The sequence below is a fragment of the Hippocampus bargibanti genome, linkage group LG10 (assembly GCF_051943395.1).
Source record: "Hippocampus bargibanti isolate YZ-2025 linkage group LG10, ASM5194339v1, whole genome shotgun sequence".
Classification (NCBI taxonomy): Eukaryota; Metazoa; Chordata; class Actinopteri; order Syngnathiformes; family Syngnathidae; genus Hippocampus; species Hippocampus bargibanti.
In genome coordinates this window covers 775,584-798,992 of record NC_142743.1, presented here as the reverse complement: position 1 = coordinate 798,992, position 23,409 = coordinate 775,584, and the positions used below count along the sequence as shown (strand labels likewise).

The 23,409-nt window shown below is 41.6% G+C and overlaps 1 protein-coding gene across 5 annotated transcripts in view; it reads right to left on the bottom strand.

Annotated features, from left to right (window-relative positions):
* Nucleotides 1-22,692, bottom strand: part of sh3pxd2aa (SH3 and PX domains 2Aa) — a 90,954-nt gene extending 68,262 nt beyond the window's left edge. The window contains exons 1-3 of one of the 5 annotated variants that reach the window (XM_089005489.1): nucleotides 21,948-22,691; nucleotides 21,554-21,632; nucleotides 10,166-10,246 (exon numbers count right to left, since the gene is read on the bottom strand). In XM_089005489.1, the coding sequence (XP_088861615.1) occupies nucleotides 10,166-10,246; nucleotides 21,554-21,625 (153 nt within the window). In that variant the 5' untranslated portion in view covers nucleotides 21,626-21,632; nucleotides 21,948-22,691. Of the gene's footprint in view, nucleotides 1-1,789; nucleotides 1,839-10,165; nucleotides 10,247-11,557; nucleotides 11,615-21,553 lie in introns of those variants that run through there. The other 4 variants (XM_089005488.1, XM_089005490.1, XM_089005491.1 and 1 more) reach the window with 4 other exon arrangements.
* Between the last annotated feature and the right edge of the window lie 717 nt (nucleotides 22,693-23,409).

The following is a 23,409-nucleotide window of genomic DNA, read 5'->3' as shown; positions in this document are numbered from 1 at the left end:
ACCAGCCTAGTGATGATATGAGGAAGAAATGCAAAGCCACATGATTGGACGATCCACCAGAGCTTTGCACCACTGATATAAATGTTGTGAGTCAAGCCGTTTAAAAAAAAAGGCAACAGCAAGTTAGAGGAATAAGACATATCTCCTTTCAGACAGACAATGGCTTTGTAATTGGCGGGTATCTTGTCATTGGTTTACAGGGTTAACTGCTGAAATGTTTGTTTAATACATGTATAATCTCGCAGGCTTGAAGATAGATAACTTTGCTGCAGTGAAATGGAAATGTCTCCAATGCGAGATAACGCTACATCCAATCCAATCCAATCAATTGATGGAATTATCATATCAGACAATAAAGCAGTTTTAATCAGTCTTGATATGAATGCTAGGTATGAAAATGATATTTTATTTTGACTGTGTTAAAGGGGGCTGACGTTGCGTGCCTGTGGGAGGAGACTACAGTAAATTAACAAAACGCATATTTGGTTTCAAAACACTTTGGCAGGCATCATCTAAAAAGTATACATTTGTCATCCAAAACATTCGCAAACGCCTTTCACTGTTCCAACACATTCTTCTCATGAAACTATATAGTATATACTATATACTGTATATATAAAATGTAAACTATATAGTCGCGCTTTATATTACCTAATTAAGAGTGAACTCAAAATGTAGCATTTATGAAGTAAACATTCGGAGTAAAATTCAACCATATATTGTAGTTCTGAGCACAAGTACTGGACTCTTTTCAGAGTGAGACAAACAGCAGCTCCTTGTTCATCCCATAAACATGGGCTAAGAATAGGCCGTCCATATAAGGAACTGGGAATGTCTGTTGGCATCAACTCAGGGATGCCGCGCACTCCTTGGGCAGCAGATTGATTCTTAGCAGTAGCGGGACAAACTCGAATGGAAATAAAACCATGAGTGTTCAACCTCTGGAACAACTCATGACCCCCCATGTGATTGTCAGTCATTCAAAAAGAGGGCAGCTGCACTTGTGCTGGCAGGAGGAAGTTATTTCTCTGGCTGTTCGCAGGAATGGAACAAAGTTAATGATAAACCGGTGTTGTTCCTTCACAACATCAAGGCCTATAATCAGAGACATTATTTCAGGAAAGCTTTAATTTACATGGACAAAAATAAAGAAAGGTTATTCAAAGAACAAAACGTACATTATCTTACCATCAATTTTTGTCTGCCTAGCAGCAGAGCATTTAGTTTGTGGAAAACGTATAGAATAATTTGAAATGTAAGGCTTTTTTTTTAATCCATCCTCGCTCGGTCATATTTTTAACACATAGAGTGGAAACCCCGGCAGCTCATTTGGTCTCCGTGCTTTGCTTATCATCTCATGCTATGTTAACAACCCACAGGCACAACACACGTATTAAATTCGGCTTTGGGGTTGGGCTGGATCAGATTTATCTAAGAGGAAGTTTCAAGGTGTTGCTTGATAGGCATTTGTGCTTTGCCTCGCAGCTGATTATCTAAAATCAATTTGTCATGGAATAAATCCTCAGATGAGCATGTCGGTTTCATTAAACTTTACACCAATGCTATGCTTTGGAAAACGTCATCTCTATGTAATTGAGTGTACGGCACACCACAACATTCGGTAGCTCAGAAAAACAGGCAATCGCTGAATTTGTGCTGCTGTAAAAGGTCAAAATGCTCCAACTTGCCGTTTGACATGCCAGTTCTTCATTGAAAAGCATAATGTTTGACCCAATATTCAACAATGATCTATGTTTATAATAATTTGAATTTATTTGAAGACAATTACCAGGTAACCCGCTCAGAAAGCCAGGAAGAGTCCATTCACACATTCAATAGCTGAATACAGAAGAAAATCCATATTATCTTTCTTGGGGGAGGTTGAAGTAATCAAAAAACATAAACTCTCACTGAAGGTTGTTCTGCCCCCGTCTGGTGATTCCTAATTTGTGTCCTTTTAAAAGACAACAGGTGCAGCAAGTTATATCTGTCCTCAACCCCTCAATTGTCGACCACAATCCAAGGCTGCAGAGCATTTTGTGACATATGGAAGCACGGGACAGGCTTCAACTGGAAAAGAATTGGATCGTGTTACCCCCACGGGCTGATTCCAGCTCATGTTAAAACCAGCAGATGGTATTTGAGACTGTATAGTTGTGGAGAAATGAAGGGAAAAAAGTGTTTTGTTTTCTTCTGTAACACCAATCTGATAGTGATGTTGAATGACATCTTACAACATTCTCTTATTTATTGTTCTTGATGAAGAATCCGATGTATGAAAAATAAAGGATTTTCGCTTCTCGTCCGAAAATATAGACAAAAAAGGCATCTTCTACACGCGTACACACAGCAGCACAATCTGTTATTGTCATTAAATAAATAATAAACCTATTGTTTGATGCATTCCTGCAAAAAGTTACAACCACGTATCTGTGTTTAGGGTTTCGGAGAAGATGTAAGCTCTACTAGCGTTTGAAGTTTACCAGTGGTTCTTAATCTTGTTATAGGCACCGAACCCCACCAGTTTCATATGCTTATTCGCTGAACTGTGCACACTAACTGTAGACGAGACTGAGGGTGGACCTCTGCGGCAGATGATCCATCGAACCTCTGATACCGACTCACGAAAGCCTTAGGTTTCAATCAAACCCAGTTTAAGAACCACTGCGTTGGACAAATGGGAGATAACAGCATAGACAGCACAAGGCCCAGACAAGGTGCGCACCTACTAGCTAAAGAAACTCACGGCACAAATTAACCAGTTGCTGCAAAATGGGACTTTTTCTACGTCTGGGAAGCAAAGGACGAACGATCCTGAAGTATCCCTCAAAGCAGGGATCGGGAACCTATGGCTCGCGAGCCATATATGGCTCTTTTGATGATTGCTTATGTATCGCAGATAAAACTAAAGACATATTTTCGCTTTTTTGTTGTTCATTTCCTGTTTGGGCTGCAGTTAGCTCTGTGACAGACAGCAGAAAGCAAGTGTGCAAGATAATGAGCAGTATGCAGGCTAGCTAGGATTCACCTCGTATATGAAATGTAGTGGTGGTGTAGATGGTGACTAAGAGGGGCAAGGTAGTCTCACTCCCTGAAGCAACAAGAGCAGACATTCAGAAGAGCTACAAGTACTTTGGGATTCCACAAGCCAATGTCAAGCTCTTGCGTGGTCTTGCTTGCTGCAAATTTCCCCATTGTGGGACTATTCGGTGCTTTCTGATTCTGATTCTCAACTGGCAACAAGGAAAGTGACGATGGCCAAATACCTCCAGTGGGTGAGGAAGCCAGCTCAATGGCAACAAGAAGCTATGCCCTGCCAGTGATCAGATACCCTGCAGGAATGCTAAGGTGGCCAAAAGAAGAGATTAAGACCACGGATGTAAAGACCCGAAAGCTTCTATGCATGGAGGGTTCATCCCAAACCCAATACTCTGAGGCTCTATGCAAGCTGTAAGAAAAAAATGAATATGAAATTTATGGCGCATATGAAAGGAGGCAAAGGCAAATGGCAAGACTTTCACGGAAATCAGACGAAGACACAGACCTGAAATTTGTCCTCCCTTGTCTTTTTCATTGCGTGTGTGTGTGTTTTTTTTTTCTTTCCTCTTCAAATACGTGCACTGTGAGTCCGCAATGTCATGTCTCCCCTGCTGTTTATTCAATAGCTATCCATTAACCTAAAGAAGAGTTACCACAGGCCAGTGGGCAAGCAGAAACTGATACCTTTATCAAAATATTTTTACAGCTTTTAGTCTGTTTGTGCCAGGATAAGACAAAACAATAGCTGGGCCGGAGTCACCGAAGATATATTACACAGGATCAGAAAGGTAGTGATGATGAGGAGAAGAGTGTTATTTTAACATAGCCTTTTAAATACCCACAATTTTTTCAATGTTAAATATTCTATACTGAAATTTTTAAAACACCATGTGCCGTATTTAAGTTTATGTTGGTGTACTCTCCAAATTAAATTAATTACAAATTAATTGTGGGTTATTGGGGGGTATTTAGAACGAGAACGCTTTTTACAAATGTTCTGGGCTCAGTTTCACACGAAATAGAATTAAAATAAGAAAGATCAAATGATTCATTTGGCAATAATCAAGTAATCATCTTCTTGCCTGAGGACGGTTATCTGATACTAATATGTAAACACAACAGCTCTGCTTCCCTACTGCCGTTGACGCTTGAGTGCAGAGGTCACCATCGAGAGCAACAGGTAGCCCCAATGTACTAAATGAGTAGCTTGTAGGCTCCTAGAAAAAAAGAAAAAAAATTGCTCACCGGTGATGGGACATTGCAATTTCCTCAATTTCCTTGGAATGGTGCACAAGTAATCATTTTAAACCGGGACCAAGCGGGAGGCGCGGGGGGCAAGGTTATGGATGGCTTTAAATGTAAACAGAAGTATCATGAAATCAATACGAAGTTTAACAGGGAGCCATTGGAGTGGCTGGAGGACATGAGTGATGTGGTGAAAGGAGGGGGTTTTAGTCATGATCCGGGCTGAGTAATTGTGGACTAGTTGGAGTTTATGGAGAAATGTTTAATTGACCCCGAAAAGAAGTGAGTTTTTAGGCCTTGCAGATATTTTGAGAAATAACATGTTGCATTGTCATTGCTATCTTTCGTTAGCTGCTTAAATGCTACAGTGCCAAAAGCCACGGCAAAAGCAACCCAGATGACAGATATAATTTTTTTATCAAACACCACAAGGATGTTCATTAGATGATCTTTGTAGTTTTTGACTTATTCCGTGCCAGAAAATGTATTTTTGTTGTTGCCATTTAGATTTTCAAATGTGCAAAAAGTGCAGAAGGCTGCTGATTCGAGGTTTTTGGTATTTGAAATAAAATGTGTGTTTGTGTGATGTTCACAATGTTTTTTCCCCAAAATATTGGAAAAAATTATCCTGGGGTGACCTAGTGGTCTAGACAACATCGTCAACCTTACAGTGCAAAAGTTATGGGTGTGATGGAGTTTTCCACGGGCCTGCATGGATTTAGTCTGGGTACTCCGGTTTCCTCCCATCTTCCAAACGCATGCGTGGTTGTCTGGTAATGTGACTTTTGAAAAATGCTAAATCTTCCAAAAGTCCAGAAGTGACCATGTAAGTAACAAAGTCAAAAGGTTAAATCAACACCTGTTAGTACACCTGGGGCTGCAAATCTGTCTTTACTCTTTTCAACTTGTGAGCAAGTATGAGATCAACGATATCCAGATGGAGAAAGCATCCCTGTGCACGTTCTGATCATGGTGTACAATAGCAGTAGGCCGGCCTTTGATTTATGTGTTAGAAAGATAAAGAAAGTATCCTTGACCAAACTCTAATCAAGAAGCATCCTTGAACAAACTCATCAAGTTTCAGTGTGTGGCAGAGATGCCAAAGATAACGAGCATTCACCGACTCTCCTCCACATTCCAGTTAGCTGGAGAGGACCTTGAACAGAAACATGATGTCCCAATCAAGCAAAGATGGTTAAAGTTTGCCATTTACCTTGTGCAAAGTGCTGTGAAAGAAGGAAGAGCCCCTACCTTCCTGTTTTGGGTTGTCGACCCAATAAAAAAATAAATAAAAACCCTCAATTAAAATATTCCGTCTGTACAGCACAATGATCTTTTGGTAAGCATGCCGGCCTCATCGTGCAGAAATGCAGGTATCCGTTTCCGGGTGGAGTTTGCATATTTTCCAAGTGTCTTTGTGGGTTTTCTCTGGGTGCTCCGGTTTCCTCCCACATTCCAAAAAAACAGGCATGACAGGTTAATGGAACACTTTAAATTGTCCCTAGGTGTTGTCACGTCCGCACGAGGAGTGGCAACAGATCTTGACGGATGAAAAAAGAAGGGAGCTGGATCCAAAATACTCGATGGCGACAGTATAGTTCAAAAAGGGTTTTTACCGAGACACGCAGGGAAAAACAGAAGGTAAGGCAACCGAACAGAGAGGCACGACAGCCGAGAGGGACCAACCTGCGTACTGTTGGGTGACAGGGTCATGGGATGAATGAATACACCGGCGAAAACCGAGCGGAACCGGGTGGCTTTTATAGCCAGAAGAAGAATCAATGGGATTGGTATGAGGTGAGTGAGCCCGGAGAGCAACGAGGGGAGGGCCGCACACCTGACGCCGATCAGGATGTGACAGCAAGTGTGACTGCAAGTGCGAATGCTTATTTGTCTATGTGTGCCCTGATATTGTCTGGAAACCAATTCAGGGTTGACCCCACCTATTGCTTGAAGGCTGGTTAGGCTCCAGCCAGCCCATGTGCGTTCAAGTGGTTCAGATTATGGATGGGTGGAAGTTGTATTTTTTACTACTTTATCGTTTATGGGAAGAAAAGATGCGACATCGTGTGCCCTAACTGCTGCTAAATCATAGTTTAACTGGAAATTGAGTTCAATTTTACTGGGCACACCCAGGCCTCAGATTTGTTTAAAAAAATTAAAAGTGAAGCAAACTATATTTCTCAAAATCAAAAATATATTCTGCCACAATCTAAAAAAAATATGAATACATGAGAAAATGATTGAAATGGAAAAAATGATTTGGTTGGGTAAGAAACTTTTTTGAGCCCTTCACTAATTAAAACAGAGTTGTATATTCACAAGGTCTGTCTGAGAATTATTGAAATTGATTTGATTATAGGGCGGCCCGGTAGTCGAGTGGTTAGCATGCCGGCTTCACAGTCCAGAGGTGGCCGGTTGGCGTCCCGCTCGGGCCTCCCTGTGTGGAGTTTGCATGTTCTCCCCGGGCCTGCGTGGGTTTTCTCCGGGTCCTCCGGTTTCCATCCCACATTCCAAAAACAAGAATGGCAGGCATATTTGAACACTCCAAATTGTCCCAAGGTGTGAGTGTGAGAGTGAGTGGTTGTTTGTCATTGTCTGTGTGCCCTGCGATCGGCTGGCAACCAATTCAGGGTGTACCCTGCCTGGTGCCCGAAGACAGCTGGGATAGGCTCCAGAACCCCCGCAACCCCAATGAAGAATAAGTGGTACGGAAAATGGATTAATGGATGGATGGATGGATGGATGGATGGATGGATGATATGAAAAATGTAAATATTACTCATCTAAAATCACAAAGGCAAAAATGTGATGGCATTCCATGTGCAAATAAACAAGGACCATTACATGCAAAGGGTGTATCATCAAAGGTTCTACAACAGGGGTGGGCAAACTTTTGACCCAAGATCAACCAACCTGCCGCCATCTGCTACCGCACATCCGTGACATACACACGCATGGAGGAATATGACTCACTTTTGCTGCCTGTTAACTATCGTAGCTCGGGTGTACAGTTTTAAAATGCTTCTTTCGGATTCACATTCTTTGCGAGAGCCCTCTATGAATTGAACACAAAATGCTTTTTGCAACATAATACCACTACTGCTACTACTACAACTACTGCTGCTCCTATTAATAATCACAATCAGAAAAACTTTATTCATCCCACAATGGGGAAATAATAATAAAGCCTACATTGCAATAGCTTCGATCACAAGCTGCCTTTGCAGATTGCTGAGCTTGAACAAGTTTTCCAATGGCACGTGACTTGTGTCATTAAAGGTGATTTGCTTTATTTTATTTTTAAATACTTTTTGCGAGAGTGAGACTGATTGGATCATAAGGGTGCAGTGCACATTGACACACAATTCTCCATTACAAGAGATGGAGAAACAGGCCCTCACATCCTTCCCAGGGACAAAACCTAGACACTGGTTTAGATATGTGGACGATACTTTTGTCATAATTAAGAAACAAGAAATTCAATCCTTCACAGATCATCTCAACTCTGTAGACTTCAACATTAAATTTACTCGTGAGGACATTCAAGAGAACCAACTAGCCTTCTTGGATTGTAAAGTAATTATAAAAGAGGACAGAGCGCTAAAAACAGAAGTCTTTAGGAAGGCTACGCACACTGACCAATACTTACTTTTTGACTCTAACCACCCTTTACAACATAAACTAGGAGTTATCAGAACCCTCCAGCATAGGGCTAAACTAATACCAACTAGCACTGAAGGTAGAGAAAAGGAGTCAAAACATATCAGGAGAGCACTCACTAACTGTGGGTACCCTCAGTGGTCATTCAACAAATGTCAGAAAGAAAGAATAGCGAACGAAACCAATAATTCTCAAGATTCTAAAAGGAGAGGAGTATAACAAGCACAAAGTCACACAAAGTTTTTTTTTTTTTGTTGTTTTTGTTTTTTTCTACACACCTCGCGATAACTACCGATTGATCGCAATTAACGTAATGGGCACCCATGTTCTACAGCATCAGTAAACGTATATACTCCATTGACAATATAAAGAGTCAACACAAACAATAGTCTATTGAATTTAGTTTTTGAATTTGCATTTTGAAATTGACTACTTATTCATGTCCCTCAAGGGGTAATTCAACTCCCACGCTGATGGGCACTTTGTGATGCACACCACATCATACATAACAAGATCACACCCATGTGGGCGCACGAGGAGAGATTCAGAGTAAAGGAGGCAGGCAAAGAGTGCTGCGTGCAACACTGCACACGAGGTGCTGGGCCTTCACCAAGACATTTCAACATCATCGAGCAGGCAGGCTAGCCTCTCATTAACAATTATGGTTTTGGTCAAAATGGGACTTTGACCTTTGTCCTATATAAGTCCTAACGGACTGAATGAAAATTACAGAAACAAAGTGTTGACAGACTTAGAAAGTACTTTTTGTACGCCATTCCCTCATCTGAAGGCACAGGAAAGCACGTATCCACCAAGTGAACACGCAGACATCAATCAGGGGGCAATAAATAGGCCACACCAACTATGCGCTAACTGGTGAAAGCTCCAGAGTGGAAGTGTTTTGAAAGGCGCTTGAAATAAAATGTATTATTATTATTATTATTAAGAGTCCAACTAACCTGGAGAAGACAATTTCCGGAGTGCTTCAATGTGTGTCACACAGGTGGCAAATAACCAAATATTTTAACAGCTGCTGTACACAATAAATATAAACATTACAATCAATAAATAAATACATAAATAAATAAACCATCCCAGTTGCTGAATGATAATCTATTAATGTTTCTGTATACAGTATTCCAACCTATAAACTTGAAATATTGTCCTCTTTTTGAATAAATGGAGGGAAAGTCAAAGCGAACGCCCGAAACCTTCAAATTTGTACAGATGACGGCTGAAGAAAGCTTCTCATCGATGGACCACTCCTGTACGACTGAGAGCTTACACAGACTTATGGCCCGTATAGTCAAATTTTGTGGTACGCTTTATTCACGATCCATATGAGGACAATAAAGGTGTTACGCAACATATGTTGGTCTATTTATTTTATTTAATAAACCTAGCGGTTACAGTACGCATCTGTGGATGTAATTACACATTGTTAAAGCATAGTTTTCAAACATTTACACTATAAAAATGACACTTTTCTTGATGATGAATATCGGTCAAAATAGAAAAATGGGTTCCCGTGATGAACATTTACAGACTGAGTTACCTTGGTTTCCAATTTGGTAATTCAATGGAATCAAAACCTGGTTTCTGTGAATTTCTGAGGCCTGAAATGCAGTCTCCAGCTGAAGAGCGGGTGTTCCCTCACAAGCGCACCTGTTCTTTCGCAACAGTGTCATGTCGACAACTGGCTGTTGACAATTGATTCTTACCGCCGGGCTCACGACTCTTGTCTGTCAGTGTCTACGTTTCCGAGACCTTCATCGTCTTTGCCTCATAGCTTTTTGACATGTGTTGTGTTGAAGTATTTTCATGTATTTCCTTGCTCTCATTTCCTCAGTTAAAGTATTCTCGTTCATGACAGTTACTTTTGTAACAAACGATTTATGTTTTTTATTCATCAACCATTTTTAGTTTGTATTTGTCCATTCCTGGTTCTTTGTTAGCAATGTCATGCATTTTTTGTCAAAAATCATGTCTTTTTTCAAAACCTTACTCATGTCTATTCCTGTGAAATTGCTGCTCTCTCAGATTATTGCCGAGGTCTACCTCACATTTCGCTCTACATTTTAATGCACGAGTATTTGTTCCCTTCAGGTTTGTAAACTCTTCTGTCTCATTGTGTGGCCAGTTTTTTTTATCTGGAGAAACAATCGAAACTTTTTTTTAAACTCGCAATTCGGTATAGTACTCTGAAATAGAGCTTTACCTGGAGGTCAAAGAACTTGCTGTATCTTCTGTAAATGATGTGGGATGTGTTGTCTGAGTAGGTGACATTGATGAGATACACCTGTCAAGAAAAGAAGAGAAAGGCACCATTTAAAAAAAATAAAATAAAAGATGCTACATATCAATATCATGGGCTACCAACATTATTTCTTCTGCTTGTCGACGAATCACAAACAGTCGTTGTAATTAGTCAACTGATCAGATCATTTGTAACATGTGGTTTATCGTACAAGCAGTGTGTGTGTGTGTGTGTGTGTGTATATATATATATATATATATGGATGGGATAGCTAGCTAGCTAGCTAGCTAGCTAGCTAGATAGATAGATAGATAGATAGATAGATAGATAGATAGATAGATAGATAGATAGATAGATAGATAGATAGATAGATAGATAGATAGATAGATAGATAGATAGGTTATTAATGCAGATAGAGAGAGAGGAGTTAATGCAGATAGAGAGGTTATTAATGTAGTTAGAGAGAGAGCGAAGTAATTAATGTAGATAGAGAGAGAGAGAAGTTATTGTAGACAAAGAGAGAGAGTAGTTATTAATGTACATAGATAGAAAAGAGAGAATTTATTAATGTACTGCAGATAGATAGAGAGAGAAGTTATTAATGTAGGGTGAGACAGAAAGAGAGAGACAGAGAGAGGGGGAAGAGAGAGAGAGAGATAACAGAATTGCACAATATAATCTTACATGTTCAATAACAACATGACGTGGCATGATAAAATACTTATGGTCATCTTCTATTCTGTTTTTTATCCTTTTTTAGATCTGAGGTGTGCTGGGGTCTTTTTGAGCAGACCTTGAACAAGAGACATACGCAGATCTTTTGCCAGTCATTCACAGGGTTTAAATAAAACAAACATTCTCACTCCCAATTCCGAAAAGCTTAGAATGCAAATCTGAGTAGTGTGTTTTTTTTTTTTTTTTTTTTTTAGAATATCAAAGCTACCGATTAAACTACGGTTTAAAATGTTACCGGTAGTATGATCTTTTACATGTGTAAAGGGCTGTGAGTTTGTCAGAAAGCCACTTATGGTACGGATACTCATGAAAGGAGTCGACAAAGTCTTTTTGTTTATATGAGCAACACACAAAGTAGGATAAAATTCAAACAGATTTCTCACGTGAAAAAAGAGGCAAGCAAGAAAAGGTAAAAATGCACTGTCTTCAGTGTTCGAACTTTAAAATAAACAGTTGGAATTCTAGGGAATTGCTTAATTTTGCTTATGTTTATTTACACAGGCAATGATTTTACTGTGCTTCTTTATTACTAGAATCTATCCTGCCGTCTTTGCTCCAATGACCATAAAGCATGAAATTAAGTATATAGAAACTTCACAGACAACAGAAATAACTTACAGTTTTGAGAGAAGATAAAACCAGGTAGTAGTGATTCCGTTTTCATGTGAAGAAAAAGAAGAAAAAGACACAGGACTTGGTGGAGCTGAGAATGTGGGCAAGCCACGAAATGCAGTGAACCCCGCCTAAACTGCTATATTTAAAATGGCATCAAAAAGAACACATACTATTCTATTGCTATGAGGGCATGAATGATTTTATTCCAAGAGTTCTGTTTGGAAATTTTGATTGAGTAATTAAATGCTTTTTTTTACATAGAACTACAAAAAGATAAAACATGAATGTATAAGTAAATATTCATTTGTTGACATAATTTAGTCTAGAGTTAAAAAAAAACTGAAAACATTTAGAAAAAAAACTCTAAGCGCCACACACCCACAGAACACAAAACTTGAACTCAATTAAATTAAATATACAGCAGTTCAATTCAAACACCTGCTGCCAATCACCTCATCAAGTCACCGGGTATCGTAGCTCCATTTCTGAGGCGGTCGGTATCCATAGCCTGTCTTGGCGATTATCTGGCTGAGGGGGTTCAGTCCGATGCAGAACAGCAGTGGGGAGAGTGCATCACCTTGGTATATGCCACGTTTGATGGACACTTGCGTGAGTGGCTTGCCACTTGGCTTCAAGTGTGGTTTTCCACATCCTCATCGAGTTTGCAACGAAGGCTCTCAGGGTCCTGTTGACCTTATACAACTCCAAGCATTCAGTGATCCATGTGTGTGGCATCGAGTCATATGCTTTCTTGTAATCAATCCAGGCTGTGCACAGGTTGGTATGTCGGGACCTGCAGTCTTGTGCGACTGTTCTGTCAACCAGCAGCTGATGTTTGGCACCTCTAGTATCTCTACCAAGGCCTTTCTCTGCTTTGTATTGATCCATGTGTCCACTTAGCTTAGCCGCAATGATGCCTGACATGAGCTTCCATGTTGTGGAGAGACAGGTTATTGGCCGATAGTTGGAAGGAACTGCACCCTTTGAGGAATCCTTCATGATCAGGATTGTTCGCCCTTCGGTTAGCCATCCTGGGTGAGTCCCATCCATCAGCAACTGGTTCATTTGTGCTGCTAGGCGCTCGTGGAGAGCTGTGAGTTTCTTTAGCCAGTAGGTGTGGACCATATCCGGGCCTGGTGCCGTCCAGTTTTTCATACCTGAGACTCTTACTTGTATATCTGCCGCCGTGATGGTAACTGGGTTCTGTTCAGGGAGGTTGCTGTGCTCCTCTTTCAGAGTCACCAGCCATTGTGCACTGCTGTTATGTGCGACCTCCTTCTCCCATATGCCTTTCCAGTATCTTTCAGTTTCCAGCCTTGGAGGGTCTGCTCTGCTATTAGAACCCTGCCACTGAGCGTACACTTTCGCAGGTTGTGTTGCGAACAGCCTGTTTATTCTTCTGGCCTCATTCTCGTTCGTGTAACTCTTTAGGCAACTGGACAAGGCCTGGAGCCTTTGTTTGGCAGTTTCGAGTGCTTCAGGTATGGTTATCCGTCAATTGACTCACATCTTTCCGAGCTCGCCATTTTGTTCCTCTTTTTTTGGGGTGAGAGATGTTCCCCCAATGTTGCCTCAAAATGGCACATATGAGAATCATGAAACACTGGACGTGATGTTATTCTGTCCATTTGTGCCAATGGATGGTCCTCACATGAGATTAGCCTTGATGGTGAGAGTGGTGTGGGAGCTGTGCCTCAGGGATGGGAGGTTGTGAATTTGGGACATCGTAGATGACACACATCGTCTGTAGTGTGCCATCGTCAGTAGTGAGAGAGCTATAGAGAGAGATGTAAAGATAGATAGAGAGAGAAAGACAGAGAGAGAGAGAGAGAGAGAGAGAGAGAGAGAGAGAGAGAGAGAGAGAGAGAGAGAGAGAGAGAGAGAGAGAGAGAGAGAGAGAGAGAGAGAGAGAGAGAGAGAGAGAGAGAGAGAGAGAGAGAGAGAGAGAGAGAGAGAGAGAGAGAGAGAGAGAGAGAGAGAGAGAGAGAGAGAGAGAGAGAGAGATCTAGAGATAGAGATCTAGAGATAGAGAGGTAGAGAGAGGTAGAGAGAGAGAGGGTAGAGGTAGAGATAGAGGTAGAGAGAGAGAGAGAGAGATTTAGAGGTAGAGGTAGAGATAGAGAGAGGTAGAGAGATAGAGAGGGTAGAGGTAGAGATAGAGAGAGATAGGGAGATAGATTTAGAGATAGAGAAAGAGAGAGATAGAGAAAGAGAGAGCTAGAGAGAGATAGAGATAAAGAGAGAGATAGATATAGACAGAGAGAGGGATACATAGAGAGAGAGGGAGAGAAAGAGAGAGAGAGAGAGAGAGAGAGAGAGAGAGAGAGAGAGAGAGAGAGAGAGAGAGAGAGAGAGAGAGAGAGAGAGAGAGAGAGAGATAGAGATATAGAGAGAGAGAGAGAGAGAGAGAGAGAGAGAGAGAGAGAGAGAGAGAGAGAGAGAGAGAGAGGGAGAGAGAGAGAGAGAGAGAGAGAGAGAGAGAGAGAGAGAGAGAGAGAGAGAGAGACAGAGGGAGAGAGAGAAGAGAATCATCATAGATAGATAGATGGATGGATGGATGGATAGATAGATAGATAGATAGATAGATAGATAGATAGATAGATAGATAGATAGATAGATAGATAGATAGATAGATAGATAGATAGATAGATAGATGGATGGATGGATGGATGGATGGATGGATGGATGGATGGATGGATGGATGGATGGATGGATGGATGGATGGATGGATAGATAGATAGATAGATAGATAGATAGAGAGAGAGAGAGAGAGAGAGAGAGAGAGAGAGAGAGAGAGAGAGAGAGAGAGAGAGAGAGAGAGAGAGAGAGAGAGAGAGAGAGAGAGAGAGAGAGAAGAGAATCATGAACCACTGGACGTGATGTTGGAGCTGTGCCTCAGGGATGGCAGGTTTTGAATTTGGGACACATCGTCAGTAGTGTGCCAAAGAATCATTGGGTGTTTCGGCCTTTTAATCACTAATTCACTAATTCTTTAATCGATTGCAAACATGCATATGCTTTCCTCTACATAACTACAGTGTATTTGAATCATATTCATAAGTGGATGTGTAACAAGAAAGCATATTATCCGAATCTGAAGCCATTGTTTGGATTCACAAGCAATGCAAGACGTCTTGGCGTGAAGTCATTTTTATTTGCATTTGAATAAAAAGTGACATCGGCTGTCCTTTAATACACAGTATGGAATGTTAATCATTTTCAAAATCATCGCGCTTCAGCAGACAAAACAAGAAACATTGTTGCAAAAAACGATTGCATTCATATACAGTACAGTGGGCATGTACATAACACAACAGGGAAAGTGCAACGTTTACATCTTACTGTATTATGTATACAATTAAAAAAAGTCATCAATCTTCTTCTGCTTCCCATTTTTACCTTTTAACACAAACACTTCAATCTCGTCTGCTACACACGAGCTAGCGTCTGAAAATGAAAATGGCTCTGCTACACGGGTGCTGGGCACGTAACCAAGTCACCTGACCAAGTCGACCAATGGCGAGGCCGATGGCGCGACCAATGGCGTGTATCGATATAAACATAGCAAAATGGCCGGCGGGAGTTGAAAAAGAGCACCGTAGTAACCGGATTATCGTAAAAACCACAAATCGTACTAAACGGAACTAATTATACATAAAAATACTAGAAATGTGCTCGGGAAATGAAAATAGTGTCGTAATAAGCAGTATTATCAATACAAACGATATCGATATAACGAGACTTTACTGTATATGGGATATATGTATCCCATATATATGGGATGTATATATCCCATATATATGGGAGGTGAGGTACACTCACGAATGGTCTCTTCAATCAATGGACACCTACAGGCAGTGTGTACAAACAATTTACACTTGCCATTCACACTAATGAATATAAAATGTTGGGAGGAAGCCTGAATGCTCATGCAAGTACAGGGAGAACATGCTCACCTGCTCCAAAAAAAAGTGTCAGAAAAGCCTGCGACTCTCTGCTCTCCTCTGTTTGACCTGAACAAATCGAGCTCTTCAAAAACAATCGGGGACACAATGTCTTTCAAACCACACGTCTTGCATACCTCTATCAAATTGAGCCTCTGAAAATGGGGAACCTTTTCAATTAGAGACACTTTTTGACAGAACAATAGATATTTTAGTTGGGAACAGCCCTCTAAACAGTCCGTATGGCACTTTTCAAAATGTAAACGGGCTGGAAGTTGTAAAGGAACCAGAAAGTGAGATTAAATGTTTTTGTGACCACACCTTCTCATTTCATCACCTGAAATGCACCCTAAATTGTTGAAAATAGGCTCACACATTAAACATTCACAGAAAGAGAAAGTGCTCGAATATGTCTTGATAGATTTGAGGGCCCAACAAATGCTACCCTCTGAACAAAGCCCCCCCGCCCCCCTCCCCTCTCACAGCATAAGCATTTCCAGCTGGTTTCTCAAACATTGCCAATGAGATTGAATGGACACCACAGATTGTGCCAGCTTCCCCCTTTCTATTTTTGCATATTGAATAGCCTTGTCTCAGGAGAAATGGTAGCCTGGGAAACTAGGCCACAGATCGGCGTGTGCTCCGAGTGTTATTTGTAGATCGGAAAGGCTCAGCTCTCCCAAGCTACGCTACACATGCTCAGACTATGATTTAACACAAAAAGTGGAGGTATTATCAACATAATGTGTATGTCACATCACAAATGGATAGATGATGACTCAAATCCCACTGGGACCTGATATACATTTTCTGATGGAATGTATCAAGCAAGGAACAAAAAAAAATGGTCACTTCAGATTTTCATTCAGAAAACAACAAGCTAGTGAGGTGTACAATGATGCAGATTACAGTATACACATATACACTGTATATTACATATACGTATATATCCCCCAACCCCACTTTGCCATCCTAAGCTCGGCTTGATCTAACTCCCAGGTAGGGTTTCACGGGTGCCTACATTTCACGACGTGGCAACTAAAAAGAATTATAGTTTGAACAGGTACAACCAGTCAAGGTATCCGAGACTAAAAAATAATCAATATTGAAAGTTGGGGTACGCACCAATATGTCCCATTCACAATATTGAGTCTTTTTTTTTAACAAAAAAAGATTACGATCATGGTCTTTTCTAATGCAGTTGAGTTACAAACGATGTTCCCTAATCGCGCACTGCTTGCACATACTCAGCGCACAAGAACATGTATGCAGCGCACAAAATAGAAGAAAACAGAAACGCATTACTTCATATCTAATTTTAGAACTGATATAATCTAGTTAATTAGACCAATTATGTATTTGTATGTATGTATTTTGTACCATTTTGCAATGTAACTCAATGAGTGACAGGTGTCCAGCCAATAATGCCGTACAGTTCACGTACCCTACGCAGCCAAACGGACCAGTGATACTGGTGTGTGGCCACAGCGTACACATCTGATGTTGTTCACAGTGGCCCTCAGTGTGCTCAGGGAGCTTGTGTCTCTGCTCAGACACATGACAAATTTGAGGGAACATTGGTTACAAAGGAATATCTCAATCTTTGCAACTCAACAAGAAAGTCCAATAAAGCTAAATAGAGTTATATGGGTTTCCTTTCTTTTAAAGCACACACCCCTCAGGGTGAAGCTCATGTTCTACGAGCACAGCAAACATTGCAAAATCTGACCCGCCACATCATTTTATTCGGCCCGCGAAACCAAATCAAACATGTTAAGTGCCATGATGCTTGCTAAAATCAAAACCAAAATTTCAAAGTGTCCCTTGTGAACCACAATAACAGTCATTATTATTGATTTCAGATTTGAAAACTAGTAAATCATCAATTTGTTGTGCGCTCTATAGGAAACCGTATTACAATATGGCCTGCGGCCAAAAATAAGTTTCACACCTTTGACTATGAGCCTGTGAATGACTCGTGCCTGCAACATGTACGCCTCTTGTTGACTATTGAAATGTGCTCTATAAGGATGCTTGGCTGAAAACGTCTTCAGCCTTTAAACACAGTATATCGTAGTGCCTTAAGGTCTGTCACTAGTGATGTCGACCTCACACATCGCTCAACACATATATGTATATCAATCTGTTTTTCCCTTCCGGAAGTGCATGTAGGCTCTCTGACTCACCTTCATGCATGGGGATCTTTTTGGCCTAGTTATCTTATTTAAGGGCTTTTCATCAGAGAACTAAAAGCCGCCTTACGGCCCAGTGACGTTTTATGTCTTTTGCTCCTCATGTCAGAGTTGACCCGGCCGGGGAAGAGAGCGTTCTGTTTTGCTGCCTCCAAACAGATTGAACTGGAGCGCTTAGGTAGCATTTAGGTAGCATCTGATTGCAATCAGGCACACCTGATTGCAATCAGATTCCACCACAAATGCGATTTTTTTAGGTGGACTGTCCACAGTTTGTGTCCAAATAGGATCTGATGGGCTGCTGTCGCAACGACGTTGAAACAGTGGCGGCGCCCAGCACTTTTCAACCTCATGTAATCGCAAAATTCTAATTTCATGTGATTTCTGACCAGAACAGACTACAAAAGAGCCGCGTAGTAGGCTGAAAATTAAATGTTGGTTGGGAGTCTGTACAAGGCCTGCGACCCATGTGGATTGATAAACAGTGTGACCACGGAACAGTGCCTGTGTTCGTGATTTGTACTAAAAAATGCATGCAAAATTTGGACTCATACATTTTTGTATATTCTCGGGATTCAATAGTGTTTACTGTTGACCTCTTGGCTGGGTCAACTTTGATCTCAATGTCTTTTATCTGGTCAAATATTACTATTATTATAATAAGTACAACGCAAAAATAGTTAACCACTTGTCATAAAGACAACGAAAAGGAGCACAGGGGATTGAAATGCTCAATGCAGAAACTTTCCAGTTCAGTGAGCAAAATTCAAATTACCAATACAGTGAGACCTCAACTTACGAACTTAATTGGTTCCCAGACAGAGTGTGTAAGGCGAAAAGTGTTTATCTCAAAAAACAATTTCCCATAGGAAACCATAAAAATGGGAATAATCCGTTCCGGGTTTCCATAAAATATACTTTTCAACTAAATAAGCCTTAAAGCTACACACAACCTACCTTATCCTATGTATAATACATGTGCTATTGTATTGTAATGAAAGAAATACACTGCATTGTGTCATAAAGTCACTTTATTTACATTTGTGATGGTCATTTATGGCTTGATGGAATGGCGTTGGAGGTTGAAGGTCAAAGTGAATTGCTGTTTGGAAAGAGAGGCGCATTACATGAGGACTGTAATTAAAGAAATAAACTGTGCTGTAAAAAAAGTTTTATTTTCCTTTTTGATGGTCGTTGATGGCTAATGGGAGGAGAGTCACCTTCCATAAGGACTGTTGGTAACTGAACCTCTGGTGCTGTTCGGTCGTGTGCTTCCGCCGAAGATCACTCCGCCAGCCGTGGTGAGTGTGTATTATGAAAATAGTGCTTATTATAAGGTTTAATTTTCATAAATTGGACGTTTGTAAGACGAAAAGTTTCTAAGTTAAGCTGTTTGTAAGCTGTTTGTAAGTTGAGGTCACAGTTCAGTTTTCACTTCCCTTATTTTTAGCCATGTGTGTGTTCATAGAACTGCATGTTTGCACTCTGGATAAGAACAAATAAATTTCATCTGAGCTTTATATTGCACATAAATCATCAGCAATTTCATTTCTTGATTGACATACTGTACAAGGCGACCAGTCGGAAGCCAACTGAATCAACGTTCATGCGGAAAAACGACACGAAGCAAATTACCTCTGATCTTAAGGCAGGGTTGTCCAATACATCAATCACATTCGACCGGGAGCCAGCGGACTGGCCCCAAGTCGACCGTGAGGGTTGGGAGGAGGAAATGGGGGGGAAAGGGGAAAAAAGGGGAGGTGGGGTAGACTTTGTTTGTCTGTGTGTTTCAATTTCGTTCATGATCTGTGACGATCTGGCTATCACTCATGTTGGTGCGAGTCGACGCATGCACATTCGCATGTGTGCATGGTAAAAGCCCCTGCGCGCGTATAAGCTTGCGCGTGCACGATCGGGTCAATTGTGGGAGACTTGTCACTTTGAAAGACGATCTTCGGTCAAATACTGACCCAAGTTGTAAGTAACCACTCACCCTGAATTGGTTGCCAGCCAATCGCAAGGCACACACACAAAAAAAACATCTGCTCTCACACTCACACCTAGAGACATTTTCGAGTGTGCAATCAGCCTGCCATGGACGTTTTTGGAATGTGGGAGGAAACCGGAGGACCCGGAGAAAACCCACACGGGCCCGGGGAGACCATGCAAACTCCACGTAGGGAGGCTAGAGCGGGGCTTGATCGCGCAACATCAACACTGTGAAGCCGGCATGCTAACCACTCAACTACCAGGCCGCCGAGAAAAATATTCTTCAATTTTTGGGGGTTTTGGACTTGGTTGAATTTAATGTTTATGTGTGAGACAGTGCACGCAATATCCATTATTGAAAATGACTGGCATATTATCTTAGTATGGAGAAGTAGTTCTTTTTTTGTCATTATCATTTTGGTCACAATAAATCTGGCCAAGTAGAGGTCTGTGTGTGTGTGTGTGTGTGTGTGTGTGTGTGTGTGTGTGTGTGTGTGTGTGTGTGTGTGTGTGTGTGTGTGTGTGTGTGTGTGTGTGTGTGTGTGTGTGTGTGTGTGTGTGTGTGTGTGTGTGTGTGTGTGTGTGTGCGTGTGTGCGCGTGCGTGCGTGTGTGTGTGTGTGTGCGTGCACGTGTCGAAGTGACGCGGTGATGTTTATGTGTGCCTCTGTGCAGGCAGCTTTTTGAAACAACACAGTCAATAAAATGCTCTTAGTTTCTGACTGGTTAGCTGAAGATTAACCGTTATAAAGGAAAAGAAAATGGATGTACAAAATGGAACTGTATAGTGCCACTTAGCAGTTTTTTTGACAACGATACTAGTGCAGCGTGTTCTACCGGAAACAAATTCCTTGTGTGTTCTACATACTTGGCAATAAAGATGATTCTGATTCTGATTCTGATTCTGATTCTGATCAAATACATGTAATATTACTCATTTGATTCCCGAGTTTTGATTTTGACTTTTGAGATCTGCTAATTGACATGACAGTATACCATCCATCCATCCATTTTCCAGACCGCATTACACATTATCCCCATTAGGGTCACGGGGAAGGGGTAGGGGTGCGCTGGAGTCAACCCCAGTCGTCTTCGGGCACAAGGCGGGGGACATCCTGATTTGGTTGCCAGCCATTTGCAGGGCACACAGAGCCAAGCAACTATCCCAACTCACACCAAGGGTCAACTTTGAGTCTTCAATCAGCCTGCAATGTATGTTTTGGGAAGAAACCGGAGGACCCGGAGAAAACCCATGCAGGCCCGGCCGGGGCTGCCCCATAACAGTATACTGTACCTTATCCTGTTATTTATTCCAATGTATTTTTCAATCAATGGCTGTCAAACATTATTCTTGTGTCTCTCAATTTAGATTGAAATCTATGCATGCAAAAATATGTTGGCTACGATGCTTATCTTTCCTTTTGATAATTTTGCTTATTGGAAACATTTCTCGTTTGGCACGAGTCTCATTCGGTAAACATTAACAGTGTGTACAGTATGTTTTTTATGCTATTGTTTTTAATACGAGAAATTGAAACTGCATTGTGTCCAATCATTATCAAATTCAGAAGATTGATTTTCTCTGGTCGTCCAGGTCTGACTTCCAGCATTGTCTAAATCTCCTCTAAAGCGACTTAAACAATTTGCGATCACAGCAATGCCATTGGCAGATTGCAAGGTGCGATGTCATTTGGTAGGACGTGCATATGAGAGACGAGCCTAAATTATCTTTGACAAGAAGGCGATTTCACATAATGTTTAGTCACAGCAGCGAGGCTCCATTCGTGGATTAGAAAAACAGCTTTAGTAGTTCGGATGCCGCTGCAGAAGGTGGGCACTCAATCGCATCGGCAAAAAAATGAGGCAGGCAACTCACGTAGTGTTTCGACGGACTGCGCCTTTTCTCCACGTCCACCACTTTGACGTCCAGCACAGTCCGAACCTGCATCTTGACCCTGCAAAAGCTATACATAAATAAAAGCGCCTGGCAGACAGCCGCTGCAGCTCGAATCACGCCGAATAAATCCCCGCATTCATCGCCGATTCCCAGACAGTTCAGAGTCAGACGTCAGCTCCTCGTCGGCCAGTTTGGTTGTCCGCTCTGCCTTCGCCCAACCACCGTCAATCCTATTCGAAACTTATCGCCTGTCCGTTTAAAATAAATCTCTGCGCCGAGCCTCGTTGACGCACACCGCCGGGATGGCGTAGACTCCTTCGCTCCCCGCCCGCAAAGCGCGGAATGAGAAGGCGGCAGGCAGGCAGTCACTCACTCGCTCGAAATGTTGGTAAAATAAAAGAGGGTCCCTTTGTGTCTGCCTCGGCGCCCGCGAGATCCTCTGCATACCTGGACGTCACAGTCTGGTCGGATGAAAGACAGCTGGCAAACGCCTGCCGTATTCCAAATACCGCGTGGATTTCAGGGAAAGAGTGGGACGTGCTTCTCATACGTCCACGAGGCGACTTGAAATAAGATAACCATTTGACAAGGCATCGCCCGGTTGGTAAACAATGCAAGAACCGACCGGTTCTCGAAAACAACTTTTCTTCCGGGGTTCGCGTGAGACCGCTCCATAGAAATCAAACGAGGGAATCCCACAAACAGCAGTGCCGATGTGTTGAGTTGTTCGGAAGGCCGCGTCGGATCGCTGAAGCTCAACACCGAAGGCACTGAGTCACGAGCTGCTTTCTGGCTGGAGACACGAGCGGCGGCGAGCGTGGCTACAGATGTTACACCGGCGACCAATCCGATGCAAGCGTTTTCAACTTGAACGAGCCCACTCAAGGACTTAATGCTGCCCCCTGCACACTTTTATTCGCACGACGATCAAACTCGGGAGGAGACGGCATCGCACAAACAGGAGCCGCCAAGGGTAATACTACTGGAATTCACAGGTGTCCAAGTCAAGGCCCGGGGGCCAAATCTGGCCAACCACATCCTGTAATCAAACAGCAAAAGCAAACCAAGCGTGGCAAGTGACATGATGCGTGCTAAAGTCTGATCTAAAATATAAAATTGTCCCTTGCAAACCACAATACAAGTCATCTTTTTTTTTTACTTCAAAATTTAAAAATAGTTTATACATTGGTTGCGCGCTAGAGATGTTATATGTGGAGGGGATGAAACATTTTAATGACTCCCCCAAATTCCCAACGGCCTCCGAGCGGAAACCGTAAGTAAAAAAAAAAAGACACCTTTGTAATACAGTAATTGATCAAATGTAAATGATGTATTGTACCTTCAGTCGGGCACTCGGTCGCCTGTGCATCATGAATTGTTATGCATGTTATGTTATGCATGGGTTTCGTCTTGTGATTAACTGAGCAACAGAAAAGCACTATGACGCCAATGTGCTTCAGAGTTCCACTCGATAAAACCTGAATTAAATAATGACACAAAAAGTAATCTGGACTCGAAATGAATAAGGGAACTAATTAGATAACACTAGACAGTACAAAAGGGGAAACAAAATAAGATATTGTCATGAAAATGCGCGTTAATCCAGACCATCAGAGAAATGCGACTCACCATAAATCTCGTCCAGATTGTTCTGGAAACTATGGGCGGGACTTGGTGCCACACTGTGCGCCGTTGCGTCACTTCCATCATAATTTAATAATTTTAGTGTACAACTCCGTTACACATATATATATATATATATATACACTGGTATACAGTGATACCTCAGCTGACAAACGCTTTAGCTCATGAATTTTTTGCCTTACAAACATTAA